The sequence below is a fragment of the Rhamphochromis longiceps genome, linkage group LG23 (genome assembly GCF_057381845.1).
Source record: "Rhamphochromis longiceps isolate RC_006_pf linkage group LG23, R_longiceps_female_GT1.1, whole genome shotgun sequence".
Classification (NCBI taxonomy): domain Eukaryota; kingdom Metazoa; phylum Chordata; class Actinopteri; order Cichliformes; family Cichlidae; genus Rhamphochromis; species Rhamphochromis longiceps.
The window spans coordinates 22,234,192-22,248,955 of NC_140578.1; the positions used below are offsets into that span (position 1 = coordinate 22,234,192).

The 14,764-nt window shown below is 44.3% G+C and overlaps 1 protein-coding gene across 4 annotated transcripts in view; it reads right to left on the bottom strand.

Annotated features, from left to right (window-relative positions):
- Positions 1-11,595, bottom strand: part of LOC146641936 (tensin-1-like) — a 132,531-nt gene extending 120,936 nt beyond the window's left edge. For 2 of the 4 annotated variants that reach the window (XM_085399460.1, XM_085399458.1), the window contains exon 1: positions 4,638-4,937. In XM_085399460.1, coding sequence (XP_085255586.1) covers positions 4,638-4,814 — 177 coding nt within the window. In that variant the 5' untranslated portion in view covers positions 4,815-4,937. Of the gene's footprint in view, positions 1-4,637; positions 4,939-11,477 lie in introns of those variants that run through there. The other 2 variants (XM_085399461.1, XM_085399459.1) reach the window with 2 other exon arrangements.
- Between the last annotated feature and the right edge of the window lie 3,169 nt (positions 11,596-14,764).

Genomic DNA, 14,764 nt, shown 5'->3' on the forward strand with positions numbered 1-14,764 from the left:
TTTCAAAAATCTTAAACTATTAGATTGGTGTCTGACTAAAAACCTTATTCAAGCTTGACCTGTTTTTTTCTGGACTTGTATATATAAAAGGGCTAAACATTATGCTGTGGGGAATTAGATACCACACATACAGACGCTGAAAGAGATTAATCTCTCAAGAATCTCCTCACTCAACACATGTTAATTACTAAGCAGGGATAGTAGACACACTGTTATTACAACCAGGCCACACACATACACACACACACACACACAATACAGAGGTGACACACACAGAGGCGTGGCAGGCAGTAACGGTCCAATCAAAGCCGGATTGATTTTCAGAGCTCACTGGGGATTCTGTTCAGTCAATAAAGGACTCTGTTAGACAACTGGAGGCATGATGGATCTACCATACATCTTTCCTTATAGTGTATCAGCTGCCATGTACTGGACTACAACACAGAATGAAATTGAGCAGTGCTTAAATCATGGAAGGTTTGCTATGTGATGTGTTACAAAGTACTCTGTAAAATTTGCAATCACAATTTTTAGTAGCAGTCAACAAAAAAACGAAAGAAAGAAATGAAAATATGAAAAAGAAAAAACACAATACACAATATATAAATAATATCTTCTTTCTGATACTGTGCTTGTATTGTAAATATTTTAAAGCATTTTTTTTTTTTTACAACCCTCAATATTTTTGTACGGCCCACTAGAGGACCGCAAAACTTACACTTTGAATGTGCAGCGGAAAAACACGTGGAGGTGGCTACCATTTGCATCACTGTGCAAAAAATACGATCAGGTACAAACAGAGAGACATAATCAGTCCCCAAAACTTTGGGGAGTTAATAGTTACAGCTAATTGCATGACCGCTAGCCACCTTCAACCTGTCCACCACTAGCGTGACAATCATGGTGGCAACGATGCAGGGTAAAGTGAATAAGGCCCACAGGCCTACAGACCACTTTGTTACTCCCTGACAACCACTCATTGCTTTGGAAAAATGTGTATTCCCTGACTGGTTGGCAAATATCTCTACGTGATTTCTTTGTTGGCTAGTAGATTGCTGTGGTTGTCCATAGTAGTGAAACTTTGAAAAATGTGACACAAACCAGAAACAGGGACCATCATTAGTCTTCAAAGTAAAAGTTGTGGCTTTCAAAACATGTCAGCTATACCTAGGGATGGGTATCGAAACCCGGTTCTTGTTGAGAACCGGTTCCCATTGTTTCAATTCCTTGGAATTGTTTGCCATTTTTGCAAACGATTCCCTTATCGATTCTAGTCGCCCCGAATGACGTCACCACGTTGCGGAGCGTCATTTACCTGGCAGGAAACACGGTGCCTAAGCGGCTCAAACGCTCAAAAGTTTGGTTATACTTTACGAGAACGGCAACTTGCAATACTTGCAAAGTAGATATTTCATTTAAGGGAGGAAACACTACGAATATGCAAAAGCATTTGCTCACAAAACACACGATGACCTTAAACTAATGTCGTGTTTTTAGTTCCACTCGTGAATCTCAACCCAGCAGCAGCGGTAACGTTTGCACGTCCTCTCCCGTTAATGCGGCAGTGCATTAACTAACAGTGCATATTATGTTAGCGCGATCTGCCTTATTACAAAACCTGCCATTACTGTGCATTTAGGTGACCATGATGAGAGAGACAGACAGAGTCTGGCTGGCTCAGATGCTGCCAGTTCTCACTGCAGTCTACCGGTAGCGTCTCCTTTCAGGCCAGGATAGACGAATGTCACCGAGCAGTGACTAAGGTTGTGGTAAAAGGTTTGCACCCATGTACCACAGCAGATGCCCTCGATTTTCGGTAAGTGAATGTGTTTAATTGTAGGCAGGGACATTACTGGATATTCTTGTGTGTTATACTTTGTTATTGCTACAGAAGAATATTTATTTTATTATTTTACATTTACAATTTTTTTCCCCAGGGACCCTGTGACACCCCATTGAAGAGCCATAGGCTGTGGATCTCTTAAGATCTCACTGTTGGGTTTGTAAGGCCATGTTACTCCTAAATTTCTATCTTGTTCAAAGAGAAGATCAAAGTTCTAAGCTAATCGACCTTAGTGTTCTCCTTTTTTTTTAAAAAAGAATCGATAAAGAATCGATAAAGAATCGAATCGTCAAACAGAATCGAAAATGGAATCGGAATCATGAAAATCTTATCAATACCCATCCCTAGCTATACCAGTGAGGAACAGATTTTACTTCGACGATGAACATTGTTCAATTCTGATTTGTGACATAGGAGGAGGCTTTAGGTGCACCACCCTATGTGAGACTGATTTCACTTGGCAACAGGTAGGAACCTTCAGGAACTCTCACCAACCAGTCTGGGAATAGTCGTCTTTGCTTCACAACTGGTGGTTGTATCACATTAGGTTGGAGGGCAACTCTTGAGCAATGTGCAGTTGACTTCACATGAAAAACCTCTATGAAAGTCTATGACACGAAAGTCCTTAATAAACTTGATCTCTCTAATTACTTTCCTTACATGTATTTATGAGCTCAGTCACTAATTTAGAGTGCTACTGAATTATTCATCATGTCATTGTTTGGTAATTTTGTCTTTCACCAAGGAGGCAGTTATACTGTCAGCTTCATCCCTCTCATTACGTCTTTCATCAACACACCAAGATGGCTACAGTCAAAATGGTCATCTTCAAAACAGGACTTCACAAAGCAATGGATGACAGCACCGTAGCTACTTCCAGTTTAGCAAGAACAAACATAATGGCTCAAATGGGCCACTAGGTGTAATGACATTAATCGCTGTTAAATGTTACAGTAGTTACAAGTAGTGGGTGAGTGGATGAAAAGGTAAGCTTTTAGTTGATAAGTGAGTATAATTCATACATAATAAGTTGAAAGTTGTTCAGCTCCAGGTAAAAGTAAGTAAGATGTTATTAAGAAAGGGTTTTTTAGTCTTTCTGATTGGGTGTATTGTATGAAAAGGTTTGGAACCACTGGTCTTTGGCTCCAAAGTGACTACACTATGAAAAAGCAATACCAAGATGTTGCTTAGTAAAGACACTGTAAGTGTTAGCAAAGACAAAGGATGAAGCAGAGAGTGGCGGTCTACAGTCCAATGTGCAACAGTGCAAAGTAGCTTGTCCATAAACCCTGGGGCACCCTGGTTGCACTCTGATAAACACGGGCAGGAAATTCTTCTGCAAATTTGTTGAAAAATATACCGCCGGCTGCTGTGTCAAATAACAGTTGTTGTTATTCTTAGCAGGGTTCCTTAGCATATTGTGGAGCAGTAATGAGCTCACAGAAGTGTTTGGCCAGTCCTATAGGAACTAGCCCGCATTTGTGGCTGTTTCTGTCAGGATGTCAAATCTAATATTCTCCCTGTGTGCGTGGGGCTGATAAATTATTAATAGCGTGTATTTGAGGAGCTTTCTTAGAACCTGCTTCTTGCACGTCACTCAGCTTCTGCTCGTTACTCCTCTTTCCTCCCTCTGCTAACGTCACGCCTCATGACATTCATCTCCGTTTCCTTCTCCTTCCCTTTTCAGCCCTCGTCTTCTTTTGTGGATGTGATAATATTGGAATTGGAAGCTTTGCATCTGGACAACTCAATGCCTCACTTTGAGTGTGTGGGAGCTTTTCCTCCGCTCTGCCTCTTTCCCCTTGCATCTAAATGGCTCTCTGCTCTGCTGCAAGCTACAGAAAAGTAGGGCAGATGCCTCATTTAACACTTGGGTGCAATCATTGAGCAGTGTGTATACATTACACAAACACCCCCAAAAAGCAAGAAATTCATCTCCTTCTCCAATAAAGGTGGTGCTGCAGCTAGGTTTGTAAAAAGCTTAAGCATCTGATGTGTCAATATATCAACATGGAAAAGCTGTCATTTCAAAAACGCCACATTTCACATGTTTAGGAAGAACTGTTTGAATCTAATCTGATTTTATGCAACTATGCAAGAGAGAAATTCTTGTTTCTAATGTTTCCCCACATCAGGGATTGGCCTGCCCAACTTTTGCTTAATTTCTTTTCTGTTTTGTTGGTATTTTGGTTTCTGCCCCTGGTTCCTGACACACTCAGTCAGTCCATGATAGGAGAAGAAGTGAGCAGCAGCAGATTAAATTATACAGGAGAACCCAGAAATAGCTCTAATGCCGAGGCCGCGTGGACTCGGCGCAAGAACATGGCGATGTAAGTCGCCACTGAGCAGTCAACTAGATTATCCCTGAATGCATCACAGCATAAAGCGGACTGCTGTGGGTTTGACTGCCGTGCAGCTATCCGATGGGATGAGCTTGACCTTTAGTAACCAAAAAATATAAAAGACGCTAGAGGAGGGATCTAACATTCAGGGTGGATTAAAGGGCCATTAGACCTTTAAATTTTGGAGCAGTCACCTTCCAACTTCCAGCTATGTTAAACACATAAAACAGAGGAAGCAGCTGAGCTGAACTGTCCACACCTTCACCCACCACATGTAAACACAACCACCCACATGACAACATCTAGAAAGGTCACAGAGCATGTTAAAAAAAAAAAAAGATAAGTAAAACTTCACGTTTGGAACCACCTCTGCCAAATATCACATCTCTTTTGTTGCTTACAGAAAGATTGACGCCTGAGACCTGCACGCATGCCCTTCTCCAATCTCTTACCCAAAACATGCAGGAGAGGCAAACCCAGGTCCTGGCCCTCCCTGCCAGAGCAGAGGGCATCGGCAGAGACACGGAGGGCATCCTGCGAAAAAGATGCCACTCGAGGGGGCTCCCCAGCCTCACAGCTGAAATCCACAGTATTCCCAGAAATTCCCGGCAGTTCCACACAGGCCGCATAAATCCATGCCAGAAGTGCGAGGTGCACCGAGGGCGGGGAAGCAAACCCTGCTCTCGTTTTTCTCACTCTGATGGCCTTAAGTCTGTCTCTCTCATGTGAGCTCCCTCCCTCTCTTGCTTCTATCCCTGCTCCTTCTCACTCACTCCTGCCTTCTTGAAGTGTGGTAACGTTATTCCGTGGAGCAAAGGGGGAGGTGAGTCTTCATTTTTTTCCCTCTCCCTTCCAAAACTCCCTTCTCCTCAAATGATCCTTGTTAACCCCTCCTTTCCCTCCTCTCCACACACATATACACTCTATTCATTGACCACCCTCCACCCTCCTTCAGCTTCCTTACATGGCATACCTCACCTCTCTTCCCCCTCCACCTCTCTTCTTCTGCAAGCATGCTCGCTCATGTCTGCGCTAATGTCACTTCAATTTTTCATCGGCAACCCCCTTTCCTGTTTCCAGATCCTCTTGCTCTCTACTCCAAAATAACTGCAGGACTCACCGGCTGTCATGACACAGCTGAGGGAGGCCAGGCAAACAGCTTACATGGAAAAAAAAAAAAAAGCAGGTACCCGCTTCTGTCGCTGCACATGCAACCTCATGCGTACGTCCTTCAGGAGCCGAGGTGCACATATGCTCCCAATAGTTAACATGTGGCAAAATTAGTATTAAGCCTCGTTCCGATGCCCCAAAAGTGCTAGGCTAGCAATTTTCCCCACAAAGCTGGGTTCAGTTATGGAAGAAACATTGAAAAAAAACCCACAAATGGTCATAATTAATGCAGCTAAGGGAGCGATGCCCAAACTAGTATGACACCAGGAATTCACTTCCCCTTAAGACCCTTCTCGTCTTGTCTGTTCTTGTCTATTTTTAACATGTATTCCAATAAAAGTGTTTAATAGTACCGTATTTAAAAGAGACTTTTCAATGCAGTGATTTTTCTTAAATATATATAATTTAATATATCCTTGTAATAAGGTCCTAAAATTGCCAGTCTAGTTGACCTGGTGTAGCATACCAAAAGTATTCACTAGTTTGCCTTCACACACATATAAACTTGAGTGACATCCCATGAAGTCAGATCACCCTTTGCAGCCATAACAGGTTCAACTCTTTGGGGAAGGCTTTCCGCAGGTTTAGGAGTGTTTATGGGGATTTCTGCCCATTCTTCCAGAAGTGCTTTTGGGTGGTCAAGCACTGATGTTGGACGAGAAGGCTTGGCCTACAGTCTCCGCTCTAATTCATCCCAAAGGTGTTCTATCGTGTTGAGGTCAGAACTTTGTTCAGGCCAGTCAAGGAAGGGACAATCCCCAAACTGTTTCCACAAAGTTAGAAGCATGAAAGTGTCCAAAAAATCTTGGCATGCTAAAGCATTAAGAGTTCGTCTGACAACTACCGTTGTCCTGGCAACTGCCAAACCCAGACTCCTGTAGATAGAGAAGTGTGATTTGTCACTCCAGAGAACAAGTCTCCGCTGCTCTAGGGTCCAGTGGTGGTGTGCTTTACATGACTGTGACCTTGGCATTTAGCCCCAAGTATCCATACAGAGTTTCGAGCACATACTTGCTCATACAAATATATATATATACATATCGTCATTGTTGTTGTGACAATTTGCTTGTTATAGGGAATTAGCTCCATTTTCTTACAGTGGAAGTGTACATCCTATGAAAACTTTTCGAACATGCTAGGCCCTGGTCCCTCAATGAATTTCTATCTGAAACTAATGTTTGTTGCTTCATTTACCCCGCCTTTGAGCACCACTTTACTCGGATTGGCTGCCCCCCATAAACACAAAATTTGAATAGCAAATTTTGGTGGAAGTACTTTGGTTGTTTAAATACTACATATCTAACAAATTGTGCAGGCTTTCCATCTTCCCATTACAACCGCCCCCACTTATGCCACACATTTCTATCTGCATGAATGTAAACATTGCACAGCGCATGACAAGGGGGTTGCTACATGTATGTGTATGCAAACCGCAGCACTGGATCCACATTAAATCAGCAGTGGAGGTGCATTACATCACTCCACAGTCAGATCCATAAAGGGCTAAGAGCCAATTCATTTTGAGAAAACACCCTCTATTGATCCCTGCTGCTCTCCATCACTTACACTGTAACAGTTACCTCAATCCATAGGCTAACCTGACACATAATCCGTGTGTGTGTGGGTTTATGTGTGGGTCTGCCTTTGCAAGTATTTTATTAACATAATGTCAGCAAACAGGACACATGGGGGAAATACTGCAGGGTGTTCTATGGCTGTCCTGAACTCCTTTTTTAAAAATTGATTTCAGTGTCTGCGTTTGATACAAGACAACTTCCACTTCCCTCCAGCTGACTGGTCTAAACTGGGTTGCTAGCAGCCTCTAGTGGCCTTCAACCAACCTTGAGACACACTCATAAGAGCACCAGAAAGCATTTCTTAAATTTTGGGGCTCACACATGCATCTCATGTTGTTCCTTTCTCCTCTGATGGAGCCAGAGTAGCCATTTAAGTGATACTTTACTACCTGCGAAGCACATTGATTTTGGCTCCGCTACTGGGAGTGCTGGATTTTCTCAGTACAACATTTTTGCACAGTTAGGTCAGGTTCTTATTCCCTTATTCCCACTGCAACATGCCGGAGCTCTTTGAAACAGGCAGACGGGCAGGCAGCACACAAGCATGCGCACACACAAATTGTTTCCCACTGAATTGCACCCATGGAAAAGCAGATTTAGGCCATGGGACAGTAAAATTCCCTTTAAAAAACTACACTAAAGGCATTAGTGTACCACTGTACCTTTTTAAAGGTTGTAGGAACTCCGATTTATGTGTATTTTCACTGATGATGGTGACATTTGATCACTAGCTCCACTAATGTAAACAAACGGATGACAAAAAAAAAATTCAAAAGGGAAAGGAGAGAAGAGAGAGAGAAAAAAGTCAAAGATATGAATTCCACACTCCTCTGGAGTCTCTTCTTCTGTCGCTGGAGAATCCATCACATTAAAGCTTTAATGCTAGAATAACAAAGCATCCATCACGTTGAATGCCCCAGAATACAGAGAGCCATTCAGGGCAAAAGCCTGCAATTCCCTGGGTGCGGTACCTGTGCGCTGTTCACCAAGGCTGGCCAACATTTTTTTTGTTTGTTTGCTGTGGAACTTAGGAGCATGTGGTAAATGCAACAAGCAATGAATTAGGTTTTTGTGCATATCCTACTGAGGCAGAGCCCAGAGAGCTGACAGACTGATGTGAATTTACAGCTCAGGCTGACTTGAGTTAAACATATTCGAAGGGAAGTAAATAAAATATACAGGACAGGAGGGGGAGAAGGTGGAGGAGATAAATACAAGTGGACACAGGCGTAAACAGAGGCGAGAATAAAAGACGGAGAAGACGAGGACAAAAGGAGATGACAGAAGAATCAACAGGAAGGAAAATGCAAGGATGAATCTTAGAATACGGAAGGAAAGGAAGAGGCAGCAAAAAGAAAGATAGCTAGATGAAATAGGAGGAAGGAGATGGGAGACTGGAGAAGGACATAAAGAAAGAAAATAAAAGGAGGAAGAGAGGAAAAGACGATGGGGTATTAGGAAAGTGAGACATCGTTTAGTCAATGAAAAAAGAAAGAAAGGGATATATGTGTGAATGAGAGGGAGCTGCGTAACACAAAACATAGTAACACATACGACCAGCACAGCTTCCCTCACTCTCCCGAGTCTTTCTTTCATCGTACGTTCACAGTCACAAACGCACAAACCCGCAGTATCCCCAGCTGCATCTCCTGTAGTAACCCAGCCCCAATCCACGGCGACCGTGTGAGCCGGGTTACCATGGAAACTGAAAACCTCACATCAGCCCTCGGGGGTAAGGCGCACATAGCCATACCTCTCCACTTTCACCTCCCAGTCAGTCACATGACCAGCTCTAGTGCTGCAGCTGGAGTGGCAGAGCGGCAGCAGCAGAAGTAACAACTCACTGAATGTGAATGCTGACTGCAGAAGATGAGACAACACTGGCATAATACAAACCTCTATCACAGAAGCTCTATGTGCTAAAGTTGGTAAAGGTGTTAAACTGTAGCTCTAATGGACACATAGCTAAGAGACTGGTGATATGATTTCCACCCGCTTATCCAACCAGGGATGCAGGGGGTTTGATCCTAGCCCAGTTCACACTGGATGAACAGGTCACCAAAAAAAGAAAGACTAATCCGAATCCACATCTACAGCCAATTTAGCACACTTGGACTAAATTACCTGTGTGAAACACAAGCTGGAAGAAGGAGAACATGCAAACACAGCTCAGAAAAGTCCAAGATGGCCTACAGGTTCAGATAAGGTGGAGGTGTTCCCAGGTAAAACATGTTGAACAAAGTTACGCCCTGTCAAGATGTCAAGGTGAGCCTAGGTTATAGCCTCCTACATGCCCAACTGGCTGTCTTATTGCCAGTGGGGCATAGGGCACACTGCTTCACCTGCTCACAGTTGCTGTGATTCTGCCAGCCACTCTGCAACCCAACTCCTTCTTTCATGTCATATCTGACTTAAATTCATATCTGTTGCCACTGATTTGTTCTACAATATTTATGTAATTTTTTATGCATTGATTATGTAATCATATTTTTTTAAGATAATGGTCCTTAGTTGGTGGGCAGGAAGAGGTAGTACATGCTCACACTGTAAATGCACCCAAAATATCTGCTGCAGCAGGAATGATTCAAATCCACCCCAGAGACTTTAAACCTTCCTTACATCTTCCTTGTGTCACACCTGCTCACCAATGAGGGATGCAAAAAAGCCCAATATCTTCAATTGTTTCTTTATTTGGTTGCTGTGGAGCCTGTTTTCTTAAAATAAGTGAAAACTACCTTCCCCATCTTTTTCAATTAATGATAGAAGTTTCTAGAAATAAGTCTATACAGAGGACGCTGCTACAGAGTCCAGAAGACAGTTCTGCTTAATTGCTCAATTACTTGAAACGATTTGAATGACATAGTTTAATTATGTAAAGTGAATCCATAATCATATCCCTGATGACAAGCATTTATCCCCTGTTGCAGTACGGATACAAGAACTGCATCCAATAAAAGCTAGGGTCATTCAAAAAAAAAAAAAATCTTCATTCACCGATTTATAGATTGTATTTATGGAGTGGATCTGAGATTGAGAGACATTCAGTTTTTTACTCTACAATGAAGACACAGCTGGTGCTGCCAGGACTGAGCAAAAACTGCGTCTGAATAAACCTCATGAATTGGGGGATTCATTGTAGAAGCGCTAGCAAGCTTCACACACATTTACGCACACATACAAGAGAGTGCGACGGTGGTGGTGGTGGGGTTGGTGGGGGGGAGTAAGCGCGGGTGTAGAGATAAGGAGCTGCGGCAGTGAGGTGTGGGGGTGGGGGGTTGTTTCTGGTATTGGCGCTGGTGGGAACGTGTTGGGGCTTGAAGAGATGGGAGGCTGCAGCAATCTACGGTGTCACCAGGACCAAAAAACCCCACCGTCAACAGACTGTGGAACGCCACTGCTGCTCTAAATGTTCTCACAGGAGCGCAGCACTGCAGCGCTCGAGCTGCAAAACCCTCTGACTGAGATGTGTGTCTGTGATCAAACGCTTTCACAGTGCACGTTCGGCCAAAGACGATGACTGAAACGAAGGATGCGAGGGCATGTGAAAATTCCAAAAGGTGTCTTCTCCTTATGGGAACATTCTGGCTAGGAGACATATAATTTTACTGCTGAGGATGCGGTGTGTTACGCTGATTTGTTTCTAGCCTTAGGACAACTGCTATGCAGTTTAAAAAAGTATCAGGGAAAGAAAATGACCTTAAAAAAAAAGATCACCCCAAGCATTTTGTGTGGTGTCTTCGCATGTGTGCGGCTGTGGACATGAGGAAACAGTGCTATTTAAACATGTGAGAGTTGTTACACATGATTGATTATGTCCTAAAGGAAGTTACAGCTTATAAAACTGAGTGTGCATTTGGTCAATCTCATTCACCAACTTCCACATGACCATCGGAATATGTCGTATGGATGAAAGCGTACAACCTCCTTTCCAGGATGGCAAGCAATAGCATTAGATGAATTGGGGGTGGGGGGTGTATCAGGAGCTTTTTCACCCCCACTGAATAATGGTGCATTACCATTCTGCTGCTGTAAAAGCAAGGTGACCCGTATCAACCCTGAGGTCCAAGTGCTTGGTTCTAGAGGCAAATTCACAACCTGATGCCCGTGATTCCATCTCTGTCGCCACCATTATTATCTGGAGCACCTGCCTGGAGATCTCTTGGAGATGTAACACTGACCTTGAAACAGCACTTAGAGAGAGGCACACCAACCGGTCTTCCAAGGCCCGCGGTCCACGATCGGTCATCAAAAGCTCATTTTCACAGCTACGTCATTTGATGGTTTAACCAAAGCCAGCTGTGTGCATGCTACAGCTGAGCGTGGCGATTCTTAGGAAGGCCTGTTCTTGTGAATATTTCATGCAGCGTGAGGATTTCAGACACACTCTTGTTGCCAATCTTTGCAGAAGAAAGGTCGAAGCAAGCCACAAAAGACTACATGTGCAGAATTTGTCCTCTAAGTCCACTGAATTCCTCCTCAGTCTCCCATTCCCAGCATCCTTCTCTCTCTCTCTCTCTCTCTCTCTCTCACTGTATGAAGCCTTACCTTGTTTCGTTTGGCCCCCCGCAGAGGAAAGAAGCAGGCGAAGAGGAACTTGCCCCAGCTGATGACGGCAGCCAGGCACCAGTTGAGGCGAGCCATGCCTGCGTCTGTCCCGTCTTGTCTGCCAGCCTCTTATCGCTCTAGCCCCCCACCCCCCACCCCTCAGAGCTCTGGAATAGGATCTTGTAACCCCCAACTATGCCCACCTCCCACAAAAAAAAGAACAATGATATCAAGGAGGAAAAAGATCACAAAGAGTCACGAAACCTTCTCGTCCTAGTCCGTTGAGCAGGTGCGAAGTGAAAATGTTCCTTCAAGTCAGATGTAGTTTAGGGGTGGGGGAGATTTCGTTTTCCTTCTGTGGTGGTCTTTGGCAGTTTTCGGGAAACCTGTCTGGCTGTGTGTCTGCAATTCCAATTTGAAAGGGAAGTGGTGGTGGCGGCAGCGGTGGTGGGGTAGATAACTGGGGCTACTGGCGTCCCAAAAATGACTAGACCCTCAGATGGTCTAGAGGGATCCACAGCATTCAAAAGCCTAAAACTGAGTCCCTGTCTTCCCATCCATCCGTCTTTCCCACGACTACCTCCACTCTCACTCCTCCTCTGTTCTCCTGCTTTCCAAAGCCGGGTCTAGATGAGTCAGTCCTCAAAGTGTGATGAGCACCGCCGGCTGCAAAACGCGAAGAGCCCGACGCTGATCGACGACACTGTTACACATACACGCGCACTGCCGCTGCTGCTGGCATGCCCACACTCACTTGTCTCTCACACGCACACACATACGCTCGCCTGCGAATAACACTGTCCTGGTGGTGCATACATCCACGGGCAGAAGAGCCCCCCTCTCTCATTACAAGGCTCCCCTCCAGGCTCAGGATCCCCCGGTGGTTCACACTCACACACCGCTTACACACACTTGTCCACCTCTCTCGGTCTGTGCTGCTCTCTCACACATACATCGATGCTGCAGCACTTACTCAGTCAGAGTGGGAGGAGGGGAGCAAAAGAGTGAAGAGGAAGAGGAGGAGGTGGAGGTGAGGAGGGGAGGAAGAAAGGGAGAAACGACTGGGAAGAAAAAGGGAAAAAAAACGATAAGACAGAGGCTTTCTGTTGAGTGTGTTCATTCAGTGTTTATATTCCAGGGGTGACGCCAGAGTCAGTGAGGAGACCGAGAAGGCGGTAATGTGCACGTGTATGAACGAAAGTGCGCATCAACTAGTGATAGCTACGAGAGGTGGAGGAGTGACAGGAAGGACCGTGAGAGTGAACAGAGGAGTCAAAATGGATGGACGGGAGGCATCGGGGGAAGGAAGAGAATGACATAAAAAAAAGGGAAAGCAGAGAGTGCGCAGCATATACAAACACACACACATGAAGGGACACGCGGCAGCCGTCACGGTGCAAGGCTGATACAAAGCAGGCACAGGGTGATGATTGTTTTGTGTGTGTGTGCATGTGTGTGTGCAGAACTGGGTCGAACGGAGCAAAGGAGGGAGGAGAGGAGGAAGAAAGGATGGAGGATGAGAGAACAGGAGAGGAGAAGGGTGTTGAATCATTGTGTCTTGGGTGATTATTTCCCTTTTCTCTCCCCCTTTTCTCATATGTACACACACACACACACACACACACACACACACACACACACACACGACTGCAGGTGGTGCACAGGCTCGTTCACTCTGCTGCAGTCTCTCTACGCTTCAGTGGGAGCACATTCTCACTGCAGAACGCTGCCCCCCCCCCCCCCCCCCAACCCCACAACCCATCCAATCCCCGACCCCTCCCACCCAGCACACCACTGCCACACAAACGCAATCACAACACATCAAAGCAATGAGCGAGGGAGATAAAGTGTAGAGAGGATGCTGTTCTGTCAACCAAAGCTAGCTGAAACTGAGGGGTGGGTTATAGATGTTTGGATGTTTGAAGGGGGAGGGGGTGGGATAGCAATAATAGTTGCTTGGCGATATCCAAATGTGCAGGCGATAAAAGATAAGTATAAAAGTTGACTGATTGAAATCGATCTTGAGTCGGGTCTTGCTATGAAGTGCATCTAAAAGAGTAAGCCTTTATGCTCAGCATTACTGAATAAAGAAAGCTACATGACAGTTAATAAAATGTATTAATATCCTGTCAAAAGAAGTGATGCTTTTGAGCAAGGCAATATTTCCCAGATGTTACAGTAACACCATGGAAAACAGTGTTTGCACACTGCAGCAGGACCAAAATCACTGTGACCCCATGCAATGAACTCACTATCTTGTTGTCTTTGAAATGGATGCTTCGAAGATGCAGACCAGGTCTGCCCCCACTAGCAGTCAGTCGCTGTCTTCAAAGCAACTTTGGTGCATCAAGATGGCAATAAAATGGCAATAAGACAATGTCAGTCTGCTATCAGTTTAAAATTGAATGGAGTCAAGTCTGCAAATACATGCTATAATGTAGCATTCAACCACGATAAAGTGGAAAAAAAGCACAGATTCGTATAATCACAAATTCAAGAAGTTCATATTAAACTGTCCTGTCCTGGTCTGTGGGTCTGGTTGGGTTGTTTTGAATTTTCTGTTAAGACTTCTTAGTCTGCAGTTGAGGTTTTCTTTCATTCTGTAATTTTGTCAGCATGTCGTGGGTGTAAGGGGTATATTCTTTTCTTCTCTCACTAAGCACCCAAAGGACTTCCTACTACCACCAGAAACTAGAGAAACCCAAGGAATCATCCTACCAACCTTCCAGTTGGTAGATGAACCACTCTACCTCCTGAGCCACTCACAACTCTTTCTTATGGCTTCTTGTTTCTGTTTAACTGCCTGACTCTGTCGTTAATTTGTTCTTGTTACATTTGTGACCTGATTTTAGAATACTATACATCTGATTCCTTGTATTTTACTTTCATCTGGTCTCCTGAGTGTTCTTTCCCCTTGTTAAGTCTGTGTCTCTGTTACACACTTCCCTTTAGACATAGTAGTTTCTGCTGTGTCTTGTTGCCCCTGTGTTTCCCCTCTCCCCTGATTACCTTATGTGTGTATTTAAATCCTCAGTTTGCCTTAGTTCCTTGTTGAGTCATCCTGTGTTATCTGTTAACCATTCACTGTGTGTGTGTGTGTGTGTGTGTGTGTGTGTGTGTGTGTGTGTGTGTGTGTGTGTGTGTGTGTGTGTGTGTGTGTGTGTGTGTGTTCAGTGGATTTGGAGTATATTTAGTAATTGCTTTATTATGGATAATTTGCTTCACCTCGATAAAAATAAATTTCTTGGTTTAAGAATTCCACCAGTGACGTTTGCATTTGGGTCTGC